This window comes from Sinocyclocheilus rhinocerous, unplaced genomic scaffold (assembly GCF_001515625.1).
Source record: "Sinocyclocheilus rhinocerous isolate Xijiao unplaced genomic scaffold, SAMN03320098_v1.1 scaffold4971, whole genome shotgun sequence".
Lineage (NCBI taxonomy): Eukaryota > Metazoa > Chordata > Actinopteri > Cypriniformes > Cyprinidae > Sinocyclocheilus > Sinocyclocheilus rhinocerous.
In genome coordinates this window covers 19,688-36,572 of record NW_015635718.1, presented here as the reverse complement: position 1 = coordinate 36,572, position 16,885 = coordinate 19,688, and the positions used below count along the sequence as shown (strand labels likewise).

At 36.7% G+C, this 16,885-nt stretch overlaps 1 protein-coding gene across 7 annotated transcripts in view; it reads left to right on the top strand.

The window, feature by feature from the left end:
- The window catches only part of LOC107747401 (CMP-N-acetylneuraminate-beta-1,4-galactoside alpha-2,3-sialyltransferase-like), a 43,426-nt gene that overhangs the window by 10,600 nt on the left and 15,941 nt on the right, over nt 1-16,885 (top strand). For 2 of the 7 annotated variants that reach the window (XM_016561872.1, XM_016561871.1), the window contains exons 3-7: nt 3,067-3,138; nt 3,495-3,599; nt 7,090-7,132; nt 9,583-9,675; nt 13,520-13,614. In XM_016561872.1, the coding sequence (XP_016417358.1) occupies nt 3,067-3,138; nt 3,495-3,599; nt 7,090-7,132; nt 9,583-9,675; nt 13,520-13,614 (408 nt within the window). The remainder of the gene's footprint in view (nt 1-3,066; nt 3,139-3,494; nt 3,600-7,089; nt 7,133-9,582; nt 9,676-13,519; nt 13,615-16,885) is intronic. The other 5 variants (XM_016561873.1, XM_016561877.1, XM_016561874.1 and 2 more) reach the window with 5 other exon arrangements.

Genomic DNA, 16,885 nt, shown 5'->3' with positions numbered 1-16,885 from the left:
AAGGAGGGGGCTTTGTAGAAAACGAAGCGTTTGAGAGAGGCGGGGCATAGAGGACCTACAATAATGTACAGTATTTGAAAAATAATGTGTTTTTTGAACATTAAAGCATGTCAACATATTCTGTTACACCAAATACACCAAATAATGATCTTTAAAAAAGCATCATATGACCCCTTTAAAGTCGGTTACGAAAATGTAGATTGGCCCAATTTTAATCAGAAAAGTAAAACTGTTTACCTCTTGGCTAACTAGTTGGTCAAACTAGTTCTTAAGACACAGTCTTAACATCATGTCTATGTTTATGCAGCTGCCCTGGACTAGATGAAGCTTTGCATGAGACAAGTATGCCTTATGAAATGAGTTTCAAGAGTGAATCCAATTCTGTTATCTAGAAAATCCTTTATTGTGCCAAATGATTGTTTTGGCTTATCAGATCATCTGAAGGGGAGGACATGTTGCTGTGTCTGAAAAAGTAATAAAATGTGATGAAGTGTGTACTGCATGTTGTGTTATTAATTTGAAGATATACATTTTAATCCCTCGTTTGTCTTCACATTTATACTACTTGTAGGCATATTTTATTTTTATGTTTTGTTTAGCATTTTTGTATTTTGGAAATAAGTAGTGCCAATTTCTATTTACCTTTATAGACATCAAGAGTAGAGACATACTGTGGGACATAGACACAGACGAAGACACAGACTTCGTACTTGTCTAATGAAAGCTTGCAGAGATATTAATGTTAAAAGGCGAGTCTTTTTATGTTCTTCCATTACAATGCTCTCTTATTTATTAGGTGGATCCCAAAACAAGATACTCGCATTTACACTTTAACTTCACTGCAACCTTTCTTAGCCACTAGAGGGAGGGAGAGCACTACAGTTCAGTGTCAGATTCACAGTGGGCACTGGAGACCACACAATGCGCCATGTCCACATGGGTGAACATTTGTCTTACTTCTCAAAGGAAGCTAAATCTTTCTTTCAGTCCTAAAAAGACAAAAGTCATCAATGAGCAGATTTGCTTCTAAAAACCTTGTTTAGCAACACATGGTATTAATAACATTTAGAAATGCAACAATAAGATGATAACCATCACTGTAAGTTTAAGAATAGTATAATGCGTGATCGTTAGATTGCAGGTTCTGCAATTAGATATTAGATATTATTAGACATTGCAACAGTGCCCAACCACTTTTTCAGCGACTTTTTCTGCAAGTAATTTTCCAACAAGGATTTTAAAAAAAAATTCTTTATAAGAGTTATAAGCCATGAATCAAACCAACCAACTACGAAATGAATGACCACGTTACTATCTATCTATGAAATTTACATTATGCGTAATAATATGTAAGTAGTTTGAGAGTGCAAGAAGGCAAATCTATAAAATTTGTGAAGATCAAAGTGAGATGACCAATTTTTTTCCACTAAAACATTTTTTTTTAAATTGAATTATTCTCATTATTATTTGTTTATTGTTTATTCATTTTGCCATGGTGAATTTAAGTGTAGGGTACCAGCTGCTTCACTACCAATTTGAAAGTTTCATGCAACTGCCACTAGGGGGCGAAATGAGACAATCATACAGAAGAGATAGTGGAAAAGTGCCTTCAGTCCACACTCACCACAGCAGGAGGATGTTTATCATGTACAACACTAACACTAAAGTACTTTAGCATGCTGTTGGAAAACGGGTCGGTCCTGGTGCAGACAATTCAGAACGGTCCCTATGTTCCTGATATGCAAAGGGGCCCGAAATGTGTGAATACTGGAAATATGATTGATGTTCTACTTGATAAGACAGAAGAACATGTTTTCATTCCTTGTGGAAAGGAGTCAGACCAATGATGAAGCAAATAACTATTTGGTTGCTGCAATTATTTTGAAGTTTTATTGATTAATGATTTCTTATTGGCCCTCAGAAACACAGCTTAGGAAATGGATTTGGCAGGCTTCTTCATTTATTCCCCTCCCCATGTACAGTCTCTGAGATTATTTAGTGTTCACCAGGCGAGTTATTCTCAGTTTGTTCAATTCATGTTTGCCTTCGCTGACTTCGGTATCTTGAACCTCTGTGGAAAAAGTTAGATTAATTATAAACGGCACATTTCGACAGCTGCGCGCACCCAGTTTATTTTGGAAAATTTTGTGAACCTGGGATGGGTTTCTTTGAACCTAACCCCTGTTATGAAAGGCACCTTAGGACACATTGTAAAGACAAATCACAATCAATGGCTCTGAAAAGGGTATGAGGGAAGGAAACGCAACCCTATTTTGATGATAAATGGCAAAGAGTGGGCAAGAACCCAGCACTCTGTTGGTATTGCTGTAGAGTCGCCTAAACACATAACTGCCATGCATAGCAGTATGATAACGTTTGTAAATTTAGAAAATGTATTAAAAATAAGATCCCATGACACTGCTTATAAAGTTCCACTAGTGTAAATTTAGAAAAGTGTATGCCAGAAGTTCTCACAGCTCACATAATGAGTTTGACTTCAGTTACTGTATTCAGTGAAGCTGTTTTCAGAATGTTCAAGTAGTTCTACTTGTTTGTCAGATTTTTTTAAACAAATACTATATTAAAGATTTTGCTACAAACCGTTATGTGAAACTTACTGTAGCTTATGATTTTTCTGCTATCTGGCCTTCTAATTGAAATCAAGCTCAATCTTTGCTTTGAGCTGTATATGCAAGTTGTAGCGATATAAAAATAGTGTAAAATTTGCTAATAATTAGGCAGATGATTGGTCCATGTTAATGAATATTGTGAGATGACATGCTGCTTTGGCGCAGTGGAGATGTAGTGTTAAATGTTGAAGACTTGTTCTCATCATTGTCAAAGTTGGTCTTACAAATTACTGAAAACATGTCTGTAAATCTGTTTTGTGCATTTTGGAAAAACGTTCTGTGGTATGAAAACTGAAAACTTTCTGAAAGCACTGTATGCTGATGTGTGTTTCTGGTTTGCACATGTTGAAAAAGTTTACCCTCGTTATCATGCTGTTTGACTTTCATATACAGTATTTTAGCAGGTCTGCTAATTTATAACTCTTTTGTTTCACAGATAAAGATGTGGAGCCCACAGTAAAAGTCAGTAAAGTCACTAGTGTTTCTGTCAAAACCACTATGACCAAAGGTAGAAACTCTCCACCAATCCTTCCTTTGTGACAATTATTGGGGACTGGTGAAATAATCAATGGGCTCGCCGGTGGGCACTAACATCCTTAACGCTCAATCCATCTGGGCTTTTTTTTTTTTTTTGGATAATCAATTTTACTGCACAGGTATCAGCTGGAAATTACGGTGATGGGCGTCCTAATATTTCTTCAACCTCATGTAATTCCTGGAACTAATGCAACTTTCTAGTTCATACTGTTTGAATAGGTTGGGCTTTGAGGGTTTGGCCTGAGAGTCATTCAGCGTGACCTTGAAGTTTCCAAAAAATTGTCAAGCACAGAACCACCGGGCCTAACTGATGGTCTTGTGTTTCAGAGCCGGTGGTGGAGGGCCCTGTCTCCGTGGGACGAATAGTAGGCTCAGGTACAGCCTCACTGCAAAGAGTGCACTCTGGTCAACATGAGAACCCCAGCAGGCCTGGTAGTCCTGAGATAATGTCCTTCAATACATTACACACGAAAGACCCTTTTACACCAAATGCAACACAAAAAATCAAGCCAATGAAGTCTTATTACACTGACGAGTTTGTGCCAGAACAACAGGTGGAGCTTAATGACAGCGAAGCTCACACCGACCAGAATGGTGCCCCGCTGTATGCCTGACAAGTTTCTAGTTATTGTTTCTAGGCACAATAACTGCAGTGTTTTGTTTGTTTTACACACACAGACATACACACAAGCAGCTGCATAAATGCAGCCTTAGTGGGCATAAGAGACTTCTTGGAAAAACAAAAAAACCTTACCATCCCCAAACTTTTAAATGGTAGTGCATATGCAATCAATATTACTCAGATCTTTTTGGTCGGTGTGCTTTCATCACCAGGTGAAACAAAAAATCTTCAACACACAACACAAAATTGACAGCAAAAGTTGTGAACAGCTGCATAAGAATCAATTGTTTCTATTCAAAATTTTGTATGTCACACTTGGTGTGAAAAGGTCTAAAGATACTGTACATGGGTCATTTTTAGGAAATGTTTTTCCCCGTCTTATTTGAAAAGGTTACTACTGAACTTTCAAGAAATCACATTTGCAGGCCCAAAGCATCGGGGCCATAACTACCATAGACAGTGAATTCCATTTATTTACCATCAGTATTCCTGTGCTTTTTACCAACATCATTTTTTTTTACCATAACTGAGTTGAATTTGAACAGTGTAAGCATAAACAATGAAATTGTGATAGTCTTCAAAGAGAAACTTATTTAAAATGTGGTAATTTAAAAAAAAAATAAAAATATTTATGACAACACAGATCATTTCAATTTTATTTTTTCAAGACAAAATTGTGACTGCAGGTCAGGGTAAAACGGACAGAAAAATAATTTTTCAAATATTACATAATGTATTTTTTTTATTTTATTTTATGTAAATCCATTAAAATCTAACAGTGATTAATAGGGATTAATAGGGACAAATTGCCTCATGTTCCTATGAAAAATAAATATTTTATTTTAGTAAGTATATACAGTCATGGAGACAAATCCAGTACCAGTAACCACATCTTAGCCTTCAGAACTCAGAATGAATGTCTTTATGCCTAGGGCATAATGTGTTGCTTATAAATGTATAATGAGTTTTCACCTTTCATTTTACAAAGACTTGTACAACATATAAATCACAGTGATTTGCAGGCTGTCAATGTCATAACCATATTAGACCTACCAGACCTAAAAAAGACATTGGGCCTCATTCATGAAATTTTTGTAAATATATGAGTAAATTTGAAGTATTTTGCACGTAAAATGGGAAAACCTAAAAAACTCTCGTCCTGATTCACAAACACATTGTATACCTCAGATTAGTTAAACATGTGGATACTAAAGGTGCTCATAGCAAATAGTAATCAAAAGAAAACATGCTATAATATTTAAATTTGTTTGATGATCTGAAACATAAAAGTGTGACAAACATGCAAAAAAATAAGAAATCAGGAAGGGGGCCAACACTTTTTCACACCATTGTATACTTTCTTGAATCTGAAAATTTCAACTTTTTGAATGAGTTAAAAAAAATCATCCTGCTTGTGTTTAATGAATGAGGCCCATTGTGAGTACTTTGTGTTTTTTTTTTTTCCTGCAAAATTCCACTTTACATCCCTGTGAAACTGTAAACGAAGACTTGGGTCACCATCTGAAAGGGTTTAGGTCTGACCTCAGCAGGTATCTAATAAGAGTTTGCTTGCTGGTGGTGGGTTACTGAGATTCTACTTCTCTACTGCTGCAGTGCCCCTCAGCAAGACGAACTTGAAGGGTCTGTCATAGCGAATGGCCAACTGCAAGTTGCTGTGAATAATAGCATCTGCTAAACGTTCCTTTTGGTTTCAGCAGTGGTCACTTTCTAACCAGTTCCTCCTCTACATTCTGCAGCATCTGTTTGGAGACTTGAGCATCAGTGGAGTTCTCGAACTCTCCCTTTCCATGCCTTAGTGCCATATGATAAGCAATGCATTAATGCTGATGCTAATGAGAATGTACCAGCTGAATTAATGTCATGTTTTGATTCACATTTACCTGTTCATCAGTCCTTTTACTGAGCCCATTATTTCTGCTTGGTAAATTGTTGATCGTTTGTTAAATGTCTGTTTGTTTTTAGCTGCACTGCTCTGGCTATCACCGTAAGCATGCTAAAAGTCAAACCTGTTGAAGAAATTAAGTAGGCATACTTAAGTATGCATTGCAATCTGTTTTGGTTTTTAAAGCATTTTCCTTTTTCCCCCACTCACACTTTTGTTTTTTCTCTTCTTCTTTTTTTTATTTTAAAGGCTTAGCTACATTGACACCTAGACACCTATGGTCTAATGAAGCCTGCATAGGTGGACAGCTGCTTTTTAACACATTTTTCCCAGCTGAACTCTGGAATGTTTTGGCTGCGTTGATCTAATATCACTGCAGCTTTTTCATACACTAAAATCCTTTAGATGCTGACATAACTATGAGATCTGTATGAATGTTAACGTACCATTAACATCTTTAGTTGTCTCAAAATGCACTTTTTTTTTTTGCATATAACTAATTGTTAACTAATTAATTTTACTTAATGAAATTCCTAAATGCAGTTTTGGGAGGTGTGAAACCATTTGTTTCAATTAGCTGCTCTGACATCAGCTGTTTTAACTCTGCCAACATAATTTAAGTATCTTGCCATTCATATTTATTTCCCAAGCACTAGTAAACCCTGGGGGTTTATTTGAGCTCGAGATGAAGTCACTTCCTCCACTGCAGATAGCAAGCCAGATTTAACCAAAGTTTAAACTCCTTTTACCATAGTTTAACCTTAATATCTTAACAGATAAACTATATGGCAACTTAATTTGTGAAATATTATTACATATAGTTTTATCAAAATGCAGTGTCATCAGTTTGCCTAAAAAAATAATGTTTCGTGGTTTACGCACCATTTATATGTGGTTGGGAGCAAGTGTAAATTTTTTTTTGTGTTTGTACCAACTAACATTTTGAAAATACAGTGGTGTGAAAAAGTGTTGGCGCCCTTCCTGATTTCTTATTTTTTTGCATGTTTGTCACACTTTAATGTTTCAGATCATCAAACAAATTTAAATATTAGTCAAAGATAACACAAGTAAACACAACATGCAGTTTTTAAATGAAGGTTTTTATTATTAAGGGAAAACAAAATCCAAAACTACATGGCCCTGTGTGAAAAAGTGTTTGCCCCCTAAACCTAATAACTGGTTGGGCCACCCTTAACAGCAACAATTGCAATCAAGCGTTTGCGACAACTTGCAATGAGTCTGTTACAGCGCTGTGGAGGAATTTTGGTCCACTCATCTATGCAGAATTGTTGTAAATCAGCCACATTGGAGGGTTTTCGAGCATGAACCGACTTTTTTTTTTTTTTTTTTTGACTGATGTTATGAGTTAATGCTAATTGTCATATTTCTCTTTGCAGTGTTTGATAAGCAAGGGTTCTTGCTGAATCTGGACACAAGGCTGTAAGTATTCTGTATTATACAATTCCTTCCTTATTCATTTCACCAACAGATAGAAAACTTACTTAAAAACCTTTTTCAAAAGTTGTTTTTTTTAATTCATTTGAATTATTTAATAAATTTATAAAAAAATATATATATATATTTATATAAATATATTCATGATTTAATGATTTAACCATTTCTTTTTCACCACATTACTTATGCTCTAGTTTAGTTCAGTCATCCTTAAGTGCAAGCAATTGATTTCTAAAGATACAAATGTTATTGCTGTTCCAGAGTAAATTGCCTTTACATAAAAGTTCAACAAAAGTTATATACACTACTGTTTAAAATTAGAGGTTGGTAAGATTTTTTTTTTCACATTGCTGAATTTACAACCATTACTCCAGGCTTCAGTGTCGCATGATCCTTCAGAAATGCTGATTTCGTGCTTGAGAAAAAAATATTTTTGTCAATGTTGAAAACACTACTGCTACTTTACTTTAGAGGAAACTTTTTCTTCTTTTTTTCCTTCAGGATTCTTTAATGAATAGAAAGTTCCAAAGAATATAATTTATGTGAAATAGAAAAAAAATGTTAATATTATACTATAAATGTGTTTACTGTCACTTTTAATCAATTTAAGGTGACTTTACTGAATGAAAATAATTTGTTTAAAAAAAAAAAAAAATCTTACTGAACCCCAAATTTTTGAATCGTAGTGTGTAATCTATCAAGTGGTTGTAACAATAATGAAATATAAATAAAAAGAAAATCTAAGGTACGAAGTAGCCTTAAAAGTCTTAAAAGCAATAAAGGCTTTTGGCCTCATTCAGTACCATCAGTGTCTTTGTGCAATCTATTCCATTGACCTTGTGTGAGGTGTTAAGGTATAGGTCTGTGTGTGGTAGGTATATGTTTACATTTCATCTTTGAAGCAGCCAAACTCTCAGACTCTCACCTCACCCTAATTTCTCAGTGTTAAGTATCAGAGAAGACATGTCTGTCCACACCATGCACACATACAATAAGCAAAGCCTTCGACAGGTTTAGATTTCATTGACGCTGTGAGCAAAAACTGTCTGTGTGGTGTACTTCATCATTCAGCTGGCCTCAATCCACCATCCTCTCTGCTGCTTAAAGACTCAGAGCTGTCACGACAACAAAATACGACACTGTCCCATTGGGCCAACCACTTCATCAAAATGAAGGCTTCAGCAAATAAGTGTCTTGTGGCTTTTATTTTAACCGTTGAAAAGGCGCTTCGTGTGGGACAGTGTGATTTGGTGTTGAAACCTGTGGCTTTTTAATCAACAATTTAATCTCAGAGATCATAGTTTTTTTTATGTTTTACGGTCACTTCAGAATTATTAATTACATTGCTCAGTTCAGGTGGTAAAATAAGTACAATGTACTTATTGTGTTCATATTGTATTGCAAAACACTTTTGCTGCTATTGTGGTGGGATACGGGTAGGTTAGGGACAGGTTTGGTGGTATGGGTAGGTTTAAGGCTGGGTTAAGGTGTAAAGGATGGGTCAACAGTGTAACTATAAATGTAATTACAGAAATTAATTACAGATGTAATTACATACAGGTATTTTTTTAAATATAAGTACAATGTAAAAACATGTATGTACACAATACGTGCATTGTATCAAATAATTCATTTAAATGTAAGTACAATTACAGGCCACCTAATATAAAGTGGGACAAAAAAAAACTAAATTATTACAGTAAGGCACCTACAATGGAGGCAATAAACATTAAAATACCGTTTTCTGATCATTCTAAACATTACACTATTTATATGGCATAACTCTCTCTAAGCATTGTTTGCATTGAGGCAAATTTCTGTCACGCATAACCAGATGTTTATTCATCTAGAAAAGTAGGCAACTTCGTAGCTTCATAGAATAATAAACAGTTTTTATGGAATAATTCGTCTTCACGAATTTTTTTACTTCACACAAAAGTACTTCACATTTCTGCTTTTAAACAACCCAGAACACTGGCCCTGTTTAGTTCCATTGTAAGTGTGTAACCAGTTTTTGCCTTTTTCCCCTATAAAAAAAACTGATGGGCAAGTCAAAATAGTTTTCTGTGCTGTTAACATCATGTCAAAAATGCTGTCTTTTAGAGTGTTTTTTGAGCTTGGAACATTCTTTCAGAACAAAAGTATGAAATAAACACTCACAGTTTGTGTAGCCAGCAAAATGTGTCGCATTCCTATTGTTTGACTATTTCATTTATTTAACACATCAGCGATAAACTGAGTTTCTCAAAAGTAATCCATCACATCCTGCTCTAGATGTCATCCATCTTGTGCCAGGCTAGATAAAAACAATAAGATTCACCATTACCATTTAGCATAGTTATGCTGCATGATATTCCTGTCAGGTTTAACATTTACAATCCTGGTCTAATTAAAATGAATGCCTTCTCTTTCTTCTCCTCTCTAACTGTCTACAGGCCTCCGGAGTTGGTGTACAAGTACGGGAACCTCAGCGAAGGAGCCTGCAAACCCGGCTATGCAGCTGCCAAAATGAGTGCTATCTATCCAAAGTATGAACAGATTTCTTTATTAATGTAATACACAGGGTTCAACAATAAGCCCCACTGCATTGCATTGGTTTAATGCTAGATAGGGTTATATTTTGAGAAAAGGTATTTCGTATTTCAAAGGAAGGATATTTGAAGATGGCAGTTGGGATGGAAGTTTGTTTAGAAGAATACAAAGAGGCTTTGGCTGAATCTTATGCCTTTTTTAAACCTGCTTTTGTCCTGCGAGTCTTTGCGATATTGAGCCAACAGAATGAAGTACAAACTCTGTGAATTGACAACCGCTTTGTTAAAGATTTACTGCTTTAGCTCTGATTTACCAAGTTCCTCGTGTGTTCAACTCTCCCTGCTTTTCGCCCGTCACCATTCAAGAGACACTATGTCACTTCTCAGCTACGAAGCCCCTGAGGCCAGTCTCATAATATCTCTGACTGAACAGAAAGCTGCTCCTCTGATCCTTTAAGTCCTTGTTAATTTGTGACCTACCACAACAAACAACCACTTCCGCATGCTCGCCGGCTCCACAATGCGCCTGTTGTAATTCAATTTGGATGTGGACAGTGATTCTGTCTTTGCGGCTGAGAGGAGAAAGCCCTGTCAAGCAGCTACTGTGGAGGACCGAATGAGTCAACTTCTTCAGTTTGACTAAATCCTCAGAGAGCTCCGCGACCCTCAATGATATCACACAGCACTCAGCGACCCTCAGTGACATCACCGGCCTTTGATGGAACTTTCCATCTTTGCTGGCATCCGTGTTCCATTGTTCCCTCATCTTTAGGCTGGCTATTGTTAGCACAAGTAATTTTTCCACTACAGCATGCCCAGCGATGATAAACATTAAGCATCACGGTTTGGTTTGTTCATGGATATTTCTTTCATCGCCATATGATTGTTTAGAAATAGCTTTTCCACCAATCAAGAAAGATTATTTTGGAAAGGATTTGAGCAGCTATCACAAAACAGCAACTATCACACAATAGCAACAGCAATATTTAGTCCAAGTCAGATGGTTGCCCTGGATTGGTTTAAACAAAAACGGACTAAACAAAAATATTAATTTCATGAAATAACTTTTTAAAGAAGAGAGAATAAAGACATTGTGACAACAACAGTGACGAGTTCATGTTGCAGAAGATGTCATTTTGGTGTGTCCTTATGTCTCTAGAGTCAGCACAAGCATTGAAAGACCCATAAAACAGAGCAATGACTGAATTGGTGCCTGAAACTTTTTAACAAGCCCCCAATTAACGGCATGTGTGTTAACAGTGTCTACAATATGCCTCTAATTAACACGTGTGATGGATCAAGCTTCTCAGGGTCTTTGTTTATCTTTTGGGGTCAAAAGGCACTTCTGCCACATCATTACAACACAAATATTTAAGCGTTTTTCTTGTGTGATAAATTATTTATAATGATGTTTAGGATACATTGATTCAGTTTAGAAATTTCCAGCATCCTGAACTAAATAACAGTTGAAACGTTTTATGTCATTTTTGAATGTATAAAACGGAGATAGGTATTGTACATGTTATGGGAAATTGAAAATTGCAGTCAGTAACTTTTTGAAATAAGTTTGTTTGTTTACATTAGATTCAATATACAACATTTAATTGTTAATTAATTAATTATATAATTATAAATATTCATTGATAATACAATATAATGTTAATTCATAAAGCTTTTGTAAAACATGCAAGTATATGTAGAAATGAACATGAGATTAATAAATGCTGAAAAAAAGATGTCCGTGCATGATACCTGATGCATTAACTAATGTAAAACGAATTGAATTTTATTGTATAAAGAGGAAATGTTTTATTTAGCATCTAAGAAGACAGAATCGTGTCCTCATGTTTGGATAAAGAACTTTAAGACTCAAATTTAAGTGTCACGTAGTATAATTGTACTTTTATCCGTGCATTTTCACAGTAAATAATTTCGTTGAATAGACAAATACTCAATTTTTTTTTTGTTGTTGCATAAAGTAGGGATGGTCCTGTTAGTTAATACCTACTTGGCATGTTAAGTATGTGATCATTTGGGCAATCACTGGTCTCTCCCTTTAGGAGTTACATTTTATTGGGGGATCACTGCGTGTGTAGGAAACCACCTGAAGCCATGTGATCCCCACCCTCTGTTAGTTCACCCCTGGAATCCACTTTATTTTCAACACCTCCACTCCTTTCCCAAAATTGTTTGTATTGGACTCTTAAATCAAATGTCTTGGTTGAACTTGAGCAGGCGGTTATGAAAATACAGCCCCCAGTGAGAGATAGCCATGAGGAAATGAGCACAATGCGCACAGGCCTCCTGTTCAGGACCCTTTATGACAAGCAGACGCCTGTCTGTCTTTAGGCCTGAAGCTCTCACCCAGTTATTTATAATGTGAGTGTCCGCACCCCACAAGTTAATTAATCCCAGTTTGTTTTGGCAAGGTCTTGCTTTGTCTGCCTTTTATCAGGTGATATAAGGAGAGGATGCGATGCAACGTTTTTTCCTTTCTTCTTGACTCTGTCGGACATCCCCTGGCCTTAAGCAATTAGCGCATGAAATAGACACACTTTTATCAGAGTCTGTTAAACAGTTGCCAATTGTGATCCCATTCATTTTCTAATCTTATTTCCTGTCGCTGCTCTTTGACATTTTCTTCAATTGACATCTTCTTTGTCCTCACTTTCCCCACATATCGGACATCGTTGTAGATTTAGGTGGTTTAAAAGCAACTGGAGGTCTCCATTACTAAAAAGGCTGTGAACTTGTGCCACTCTGTACTTTGAAAAGAATTGTTGGGAAAGCGGTTCTGCTGCTTTTTTCCCCCCCAAAAAGCAGGACCTGTATTTTAAATGACCCGTGTGTTCTCTTTACTGACCCATGATTAGTCTTTTGAGATTTCTTAAGGGGGCCTAATTTTTTTCAAACCTTCTGTACCTCTCGACAAGCTCTCCTTGTTAGTCATCCCCCTACCCCAAACCAATCCACTGCAATTTTCTAACTTAATCGTAAAAGACCTGAGAAAGAAGAAGAAGAAGAAAAAACTGAAAAATGATCAAATAACCTCATGTTTGTAAATGAATAATGACCCTGCTGAGTTGGGAGGGTCATAAAAACAGACATCCACACTTACAGAAGCAGAAAAGAGGCATGTTTGTAGAAAATGCATCTGCTGTCTGAGACTTACTCTGTTCTTATCAAATTGAATCATTAAATGATCCCTGAAAAGGATCTAGTTTTTGAAAAATGCTGTTGCTTGATGGCTTCTGAAAGTTCTCACTGCCTACCGGCACCTTTGAGAGTGTTCCACTTCCTGGAGATTTCCCATTTGGATTGCTTTAAATGTTGTAGAAATGCCCTTTGGTAGTAGATAAGAAATGACAGTGAGGATCTGCGGGTCAGAGGCGCAGACATTCATCGTTGAGTTTGCACATATAGCCTTAAGAGAGGAGTGTGCTGGGAAATGGCCTCCGGGTAGGGTATCCCCTGACTCCTCTTGAGAAGGGGTGAACGGAGGCCTGGGTTTGTGATTGATTGGTGCTGGTTCAGCCACACTGTTTTAAACTTTAACCACAGGTCAAAGCAGAGACGAAGTGAGACCTCTCACAGACAAAAGCCCCTTTTGACTCCCCACCTCCTGATGTCCGGGAAGTGAATGTGTTGTTTGGTTATATGTTATTAGCCGTTTTGATGTGGAATTGACATGTTGCTATGGAGACGTTTTTGGTACTGTGCAAAATTTGCTGAATGAATAATATAATTTAAAATAGAATTTATGTGGAAAATATAGTTATTATTCTGAATGTTAGTTGTCCTTGGTAGTATTCATTATATTATATTTATTATGCTTTTGCAGGTTTAGTAAGCCAGCTTCCATGTTTCTGGACCGAAACTTTAAGCGACTTGCAAAAGTTACAAACTTTTTACCTCCATTTGGATTCAAAACACAAGGTATGTATCCATTTTAAAATGAATATATCGCAGACTTTGGGCCAGATTTACTCAACCGGGCAAATTAGCGTTAGAGCGCAGTTACATAAACGAGCGGATGGGAGGGGAAAATTCTGCGGGTGATTTACTAACAATGCGCACATTAAAGAACACCGACGCATCCAGATCATTTCCATAATGCCCAGCGCAATCTACCAAGAGCAGCGCAAATTACCACCTGCTTTAAGACATGCTTTTTTTGGGCATTAAATAATGGCGCAAATACCAGTAATTTGACGAGGGCAAATGTTATTAAACCGCATTGCGTGATTCATTTTAATCCTCTCCTCTCATAAATTTTGCGTCTGAAAGGGAAACTCCTACAAATGCATATTCAATAAGGTCAGGCACAAAAACAACTGTCCACGCCTTTCAGTGCTAATTCTTCACTGCGCGTCTTTAGTAAATCCTGACAGTAGGATTTTAACACCAAAAGACGGGTTGCACTGGCTCAAGCTGTTAGTAAATCTGGCCCTTTGCCCCTTAACAACAAAATGTTGTCCAAATGCTTTCTTGTTTCCAGAAACGAATGAACCCGTTCTTTTAATGAATACTTAAAAAAAAAAAAAAGTTTGAATCAGTCTGTAGCACTTTTGAGCACTATGCAGGATTGATTTTTTTTAATTTATTTTTTTCCTGCTTTCACAATTTTCTGAAAAAATAAATAAATGAAAATTATATTTTGTCCACAACTTTTAAATTTTGTCCTGTTCCCACCCCCAAAAGCATGCCGGTACTACATGTTTTTTTTCCCCCTCTCTTCTCCTCTTAGTCTCGCTTCAGTGTGTCAGAGTATTTCCACACACAGTGGGAATACTAAAAGAGTTTTTTTTTGTTGTTGTTGCTTAAAAAAAGTATGGGCAATTTAGTCATGCTGGATGCGTCACATTTGCATAGACTGCCATTTTAATTTACCATTGGTTGATTGCCAAATTAAAATGTCAGAGGGGACAATAAAATTATTAAATGTGATTTAGTTTCCATTTTTTATGTTCCTGTTAATTTTGTTTGTTTCTGTTTTATGTTTTTGTTCCTCGAACCAGTTCAGAGCCCTGGTTTGATAGACAATAATGCACTGGTCCCAACAATTATTCTCATGATAAATTCCAATTGATTTAATCTGTTGGCATGCATGTTTCTTTATAGCTTTAGGATGCCAAACTCTTATTATGTTAAAGCATTGCACCACGGGTTCAGGAGTGACTTTGATATTGCAGTAGTGTGAGAGCAAACCTCTGTAGTGCGTACGTAGCCAGATGCATTGCACAGTATGGCAGACATTTATGTACTCCGGTGATGTGGGGGTTTATTCCATTCAACAGAGAACAAGAACTTCATTCTACTGAGCTTTGTGAATGTATCAAAGAGAATGAGACCTCTGGAAAAGACCTGTAGATAAGGCAACGGTTTCTTGAAACCAATTGGTTGTTAATGTAATCCACCGTTGTCTGCTTGAAGCATTTTTTCCCTTCCATCTGAAAAGATGATTACGTCTTAGATTTCAGCACATTGTCAAATGTTCCAGCACTTGAGGGCAGCGGGCACATAAGGGTACCTTGAATGTAACCTTTGTGTTCAGTTAAGGCCTGCCGTGTCCACACACATGAAGACTTTCAAAAGAGCAGGTCCCATGTTTACATTACACCTGGTTTTTGTTTGCTGCATGGATCGTGAGCCTAGCGTGACTTCACTTTTAACTTTATTCATTTGGAAAGGTTGATACGTGTGGCTCTTGAATAGAGCTTGACAAAGGTTCTCAAGTTGTGGGCCAGAAAGGCATAAAAATAGATGTCTTATTTCTGCACTACCAATTCCAATATAAGCGATCCCTATGGCCACCTACGACTTTGTGATTTCTGCTCTTGATTACGTCGCCCTCAGTGGAAAACATCCAGTCAAAGCATTGCAGATGGTCTGTAGGGTAATCCCAACATCTTTTACAGACAGGAGAACCAAATACCTCAAAGGAGAATAAACCATTAGGGCTGTTTTGACTCTAAGTTTGGCCTTTTAAGTGCCTTACAGTATTAGATAGCCTCTTAAATGTCTCCTGTGACTCAGGATGAAGTGTCACTCTCAGCTACTTTAGTGAAGTTCCTCTAATACTCGCGATGAATTATACTGAAATAGTTTGAGCATGTTTGATCAGTTTAAAAAAAAAAAAGCTTTTTGACAAACATTACATGAAAGAAATGTGTCATTGTGTGACACGAACTCTCAGAAGTCACACTCCAGATGGTTTTGTGATATAGCCCCTAAAAGTATTTGCATCGTACCCGACCGTTTCTACTTTATTTCAGAGCATGATTTCCCCTTGCCAAAACAGTGTATGTTAAAGATGATGGGCTCGTTTGTTTAAACTGCCAAGAGTGATACTTGGCTGAAATGTTTATGCCGTTTATCGTAAAACAATTCGAACCTATTGCTCTTCCCTTTTCTTTGCGAAACGGTTATCTATCTATCTATCTATCTATCTATCTATATATCTATATATCTATCTATATATTTATTATTATTTTTTTTTATTTTTTTTCGTTTCTTATTCCAGTGTGGTCCCGCCACTGTTTATGCAGTCCATGGTGATGCTTGATGTGAGCTGTCAGCGCTTTGTCCAAACAATGACGGCTACTCCCTGATGCTTTTTTTTAATCATTAAGGTTACGGTTTAGGGTCAATACAAATTAAGCTCTTACGTTATCTTTTGCACTACACCGACTGTTGTGTTTATGGAGGGCAAATCAGTTTACAGAAGGTTCTCACATGCCGTATATTGTTGAAATCACAACCATTCGCTTCAAACCACAGGACTACATCGGTACATCCTATTATGTTTGCCTCCCAATAACATAGCGTCTATGCCAATAAAAAAGATAATCTCACATGTGAGCTCTTTGTTGTCAGAAACAGTAATGGCAGTCATTAGGGTAGATGCTTTCAAACCACCGGACGAGGAAAAAAAAGAAAGAATTATGTACAGATGTAGATTTGGTACCTTACACATACTGCAAAGTGCCTAGCAGACTTCCCAAAGTGTTTCCCTCCGTGTCTTGACTTTTGTTCGTTGGATTATAGTTAGGGTCAAAAAGGTATGATGGGAAAATGGGCAAGGGTGTGCACATTTCACCTCATTGAATTAGCTCTTTTCCAAACTGTTTTCCTGTCTTTGGACTTTTATAGTATGCATACTGATGCTTTGAGGCAACTCAATGGGTCACGCTTATGCACCCTTACT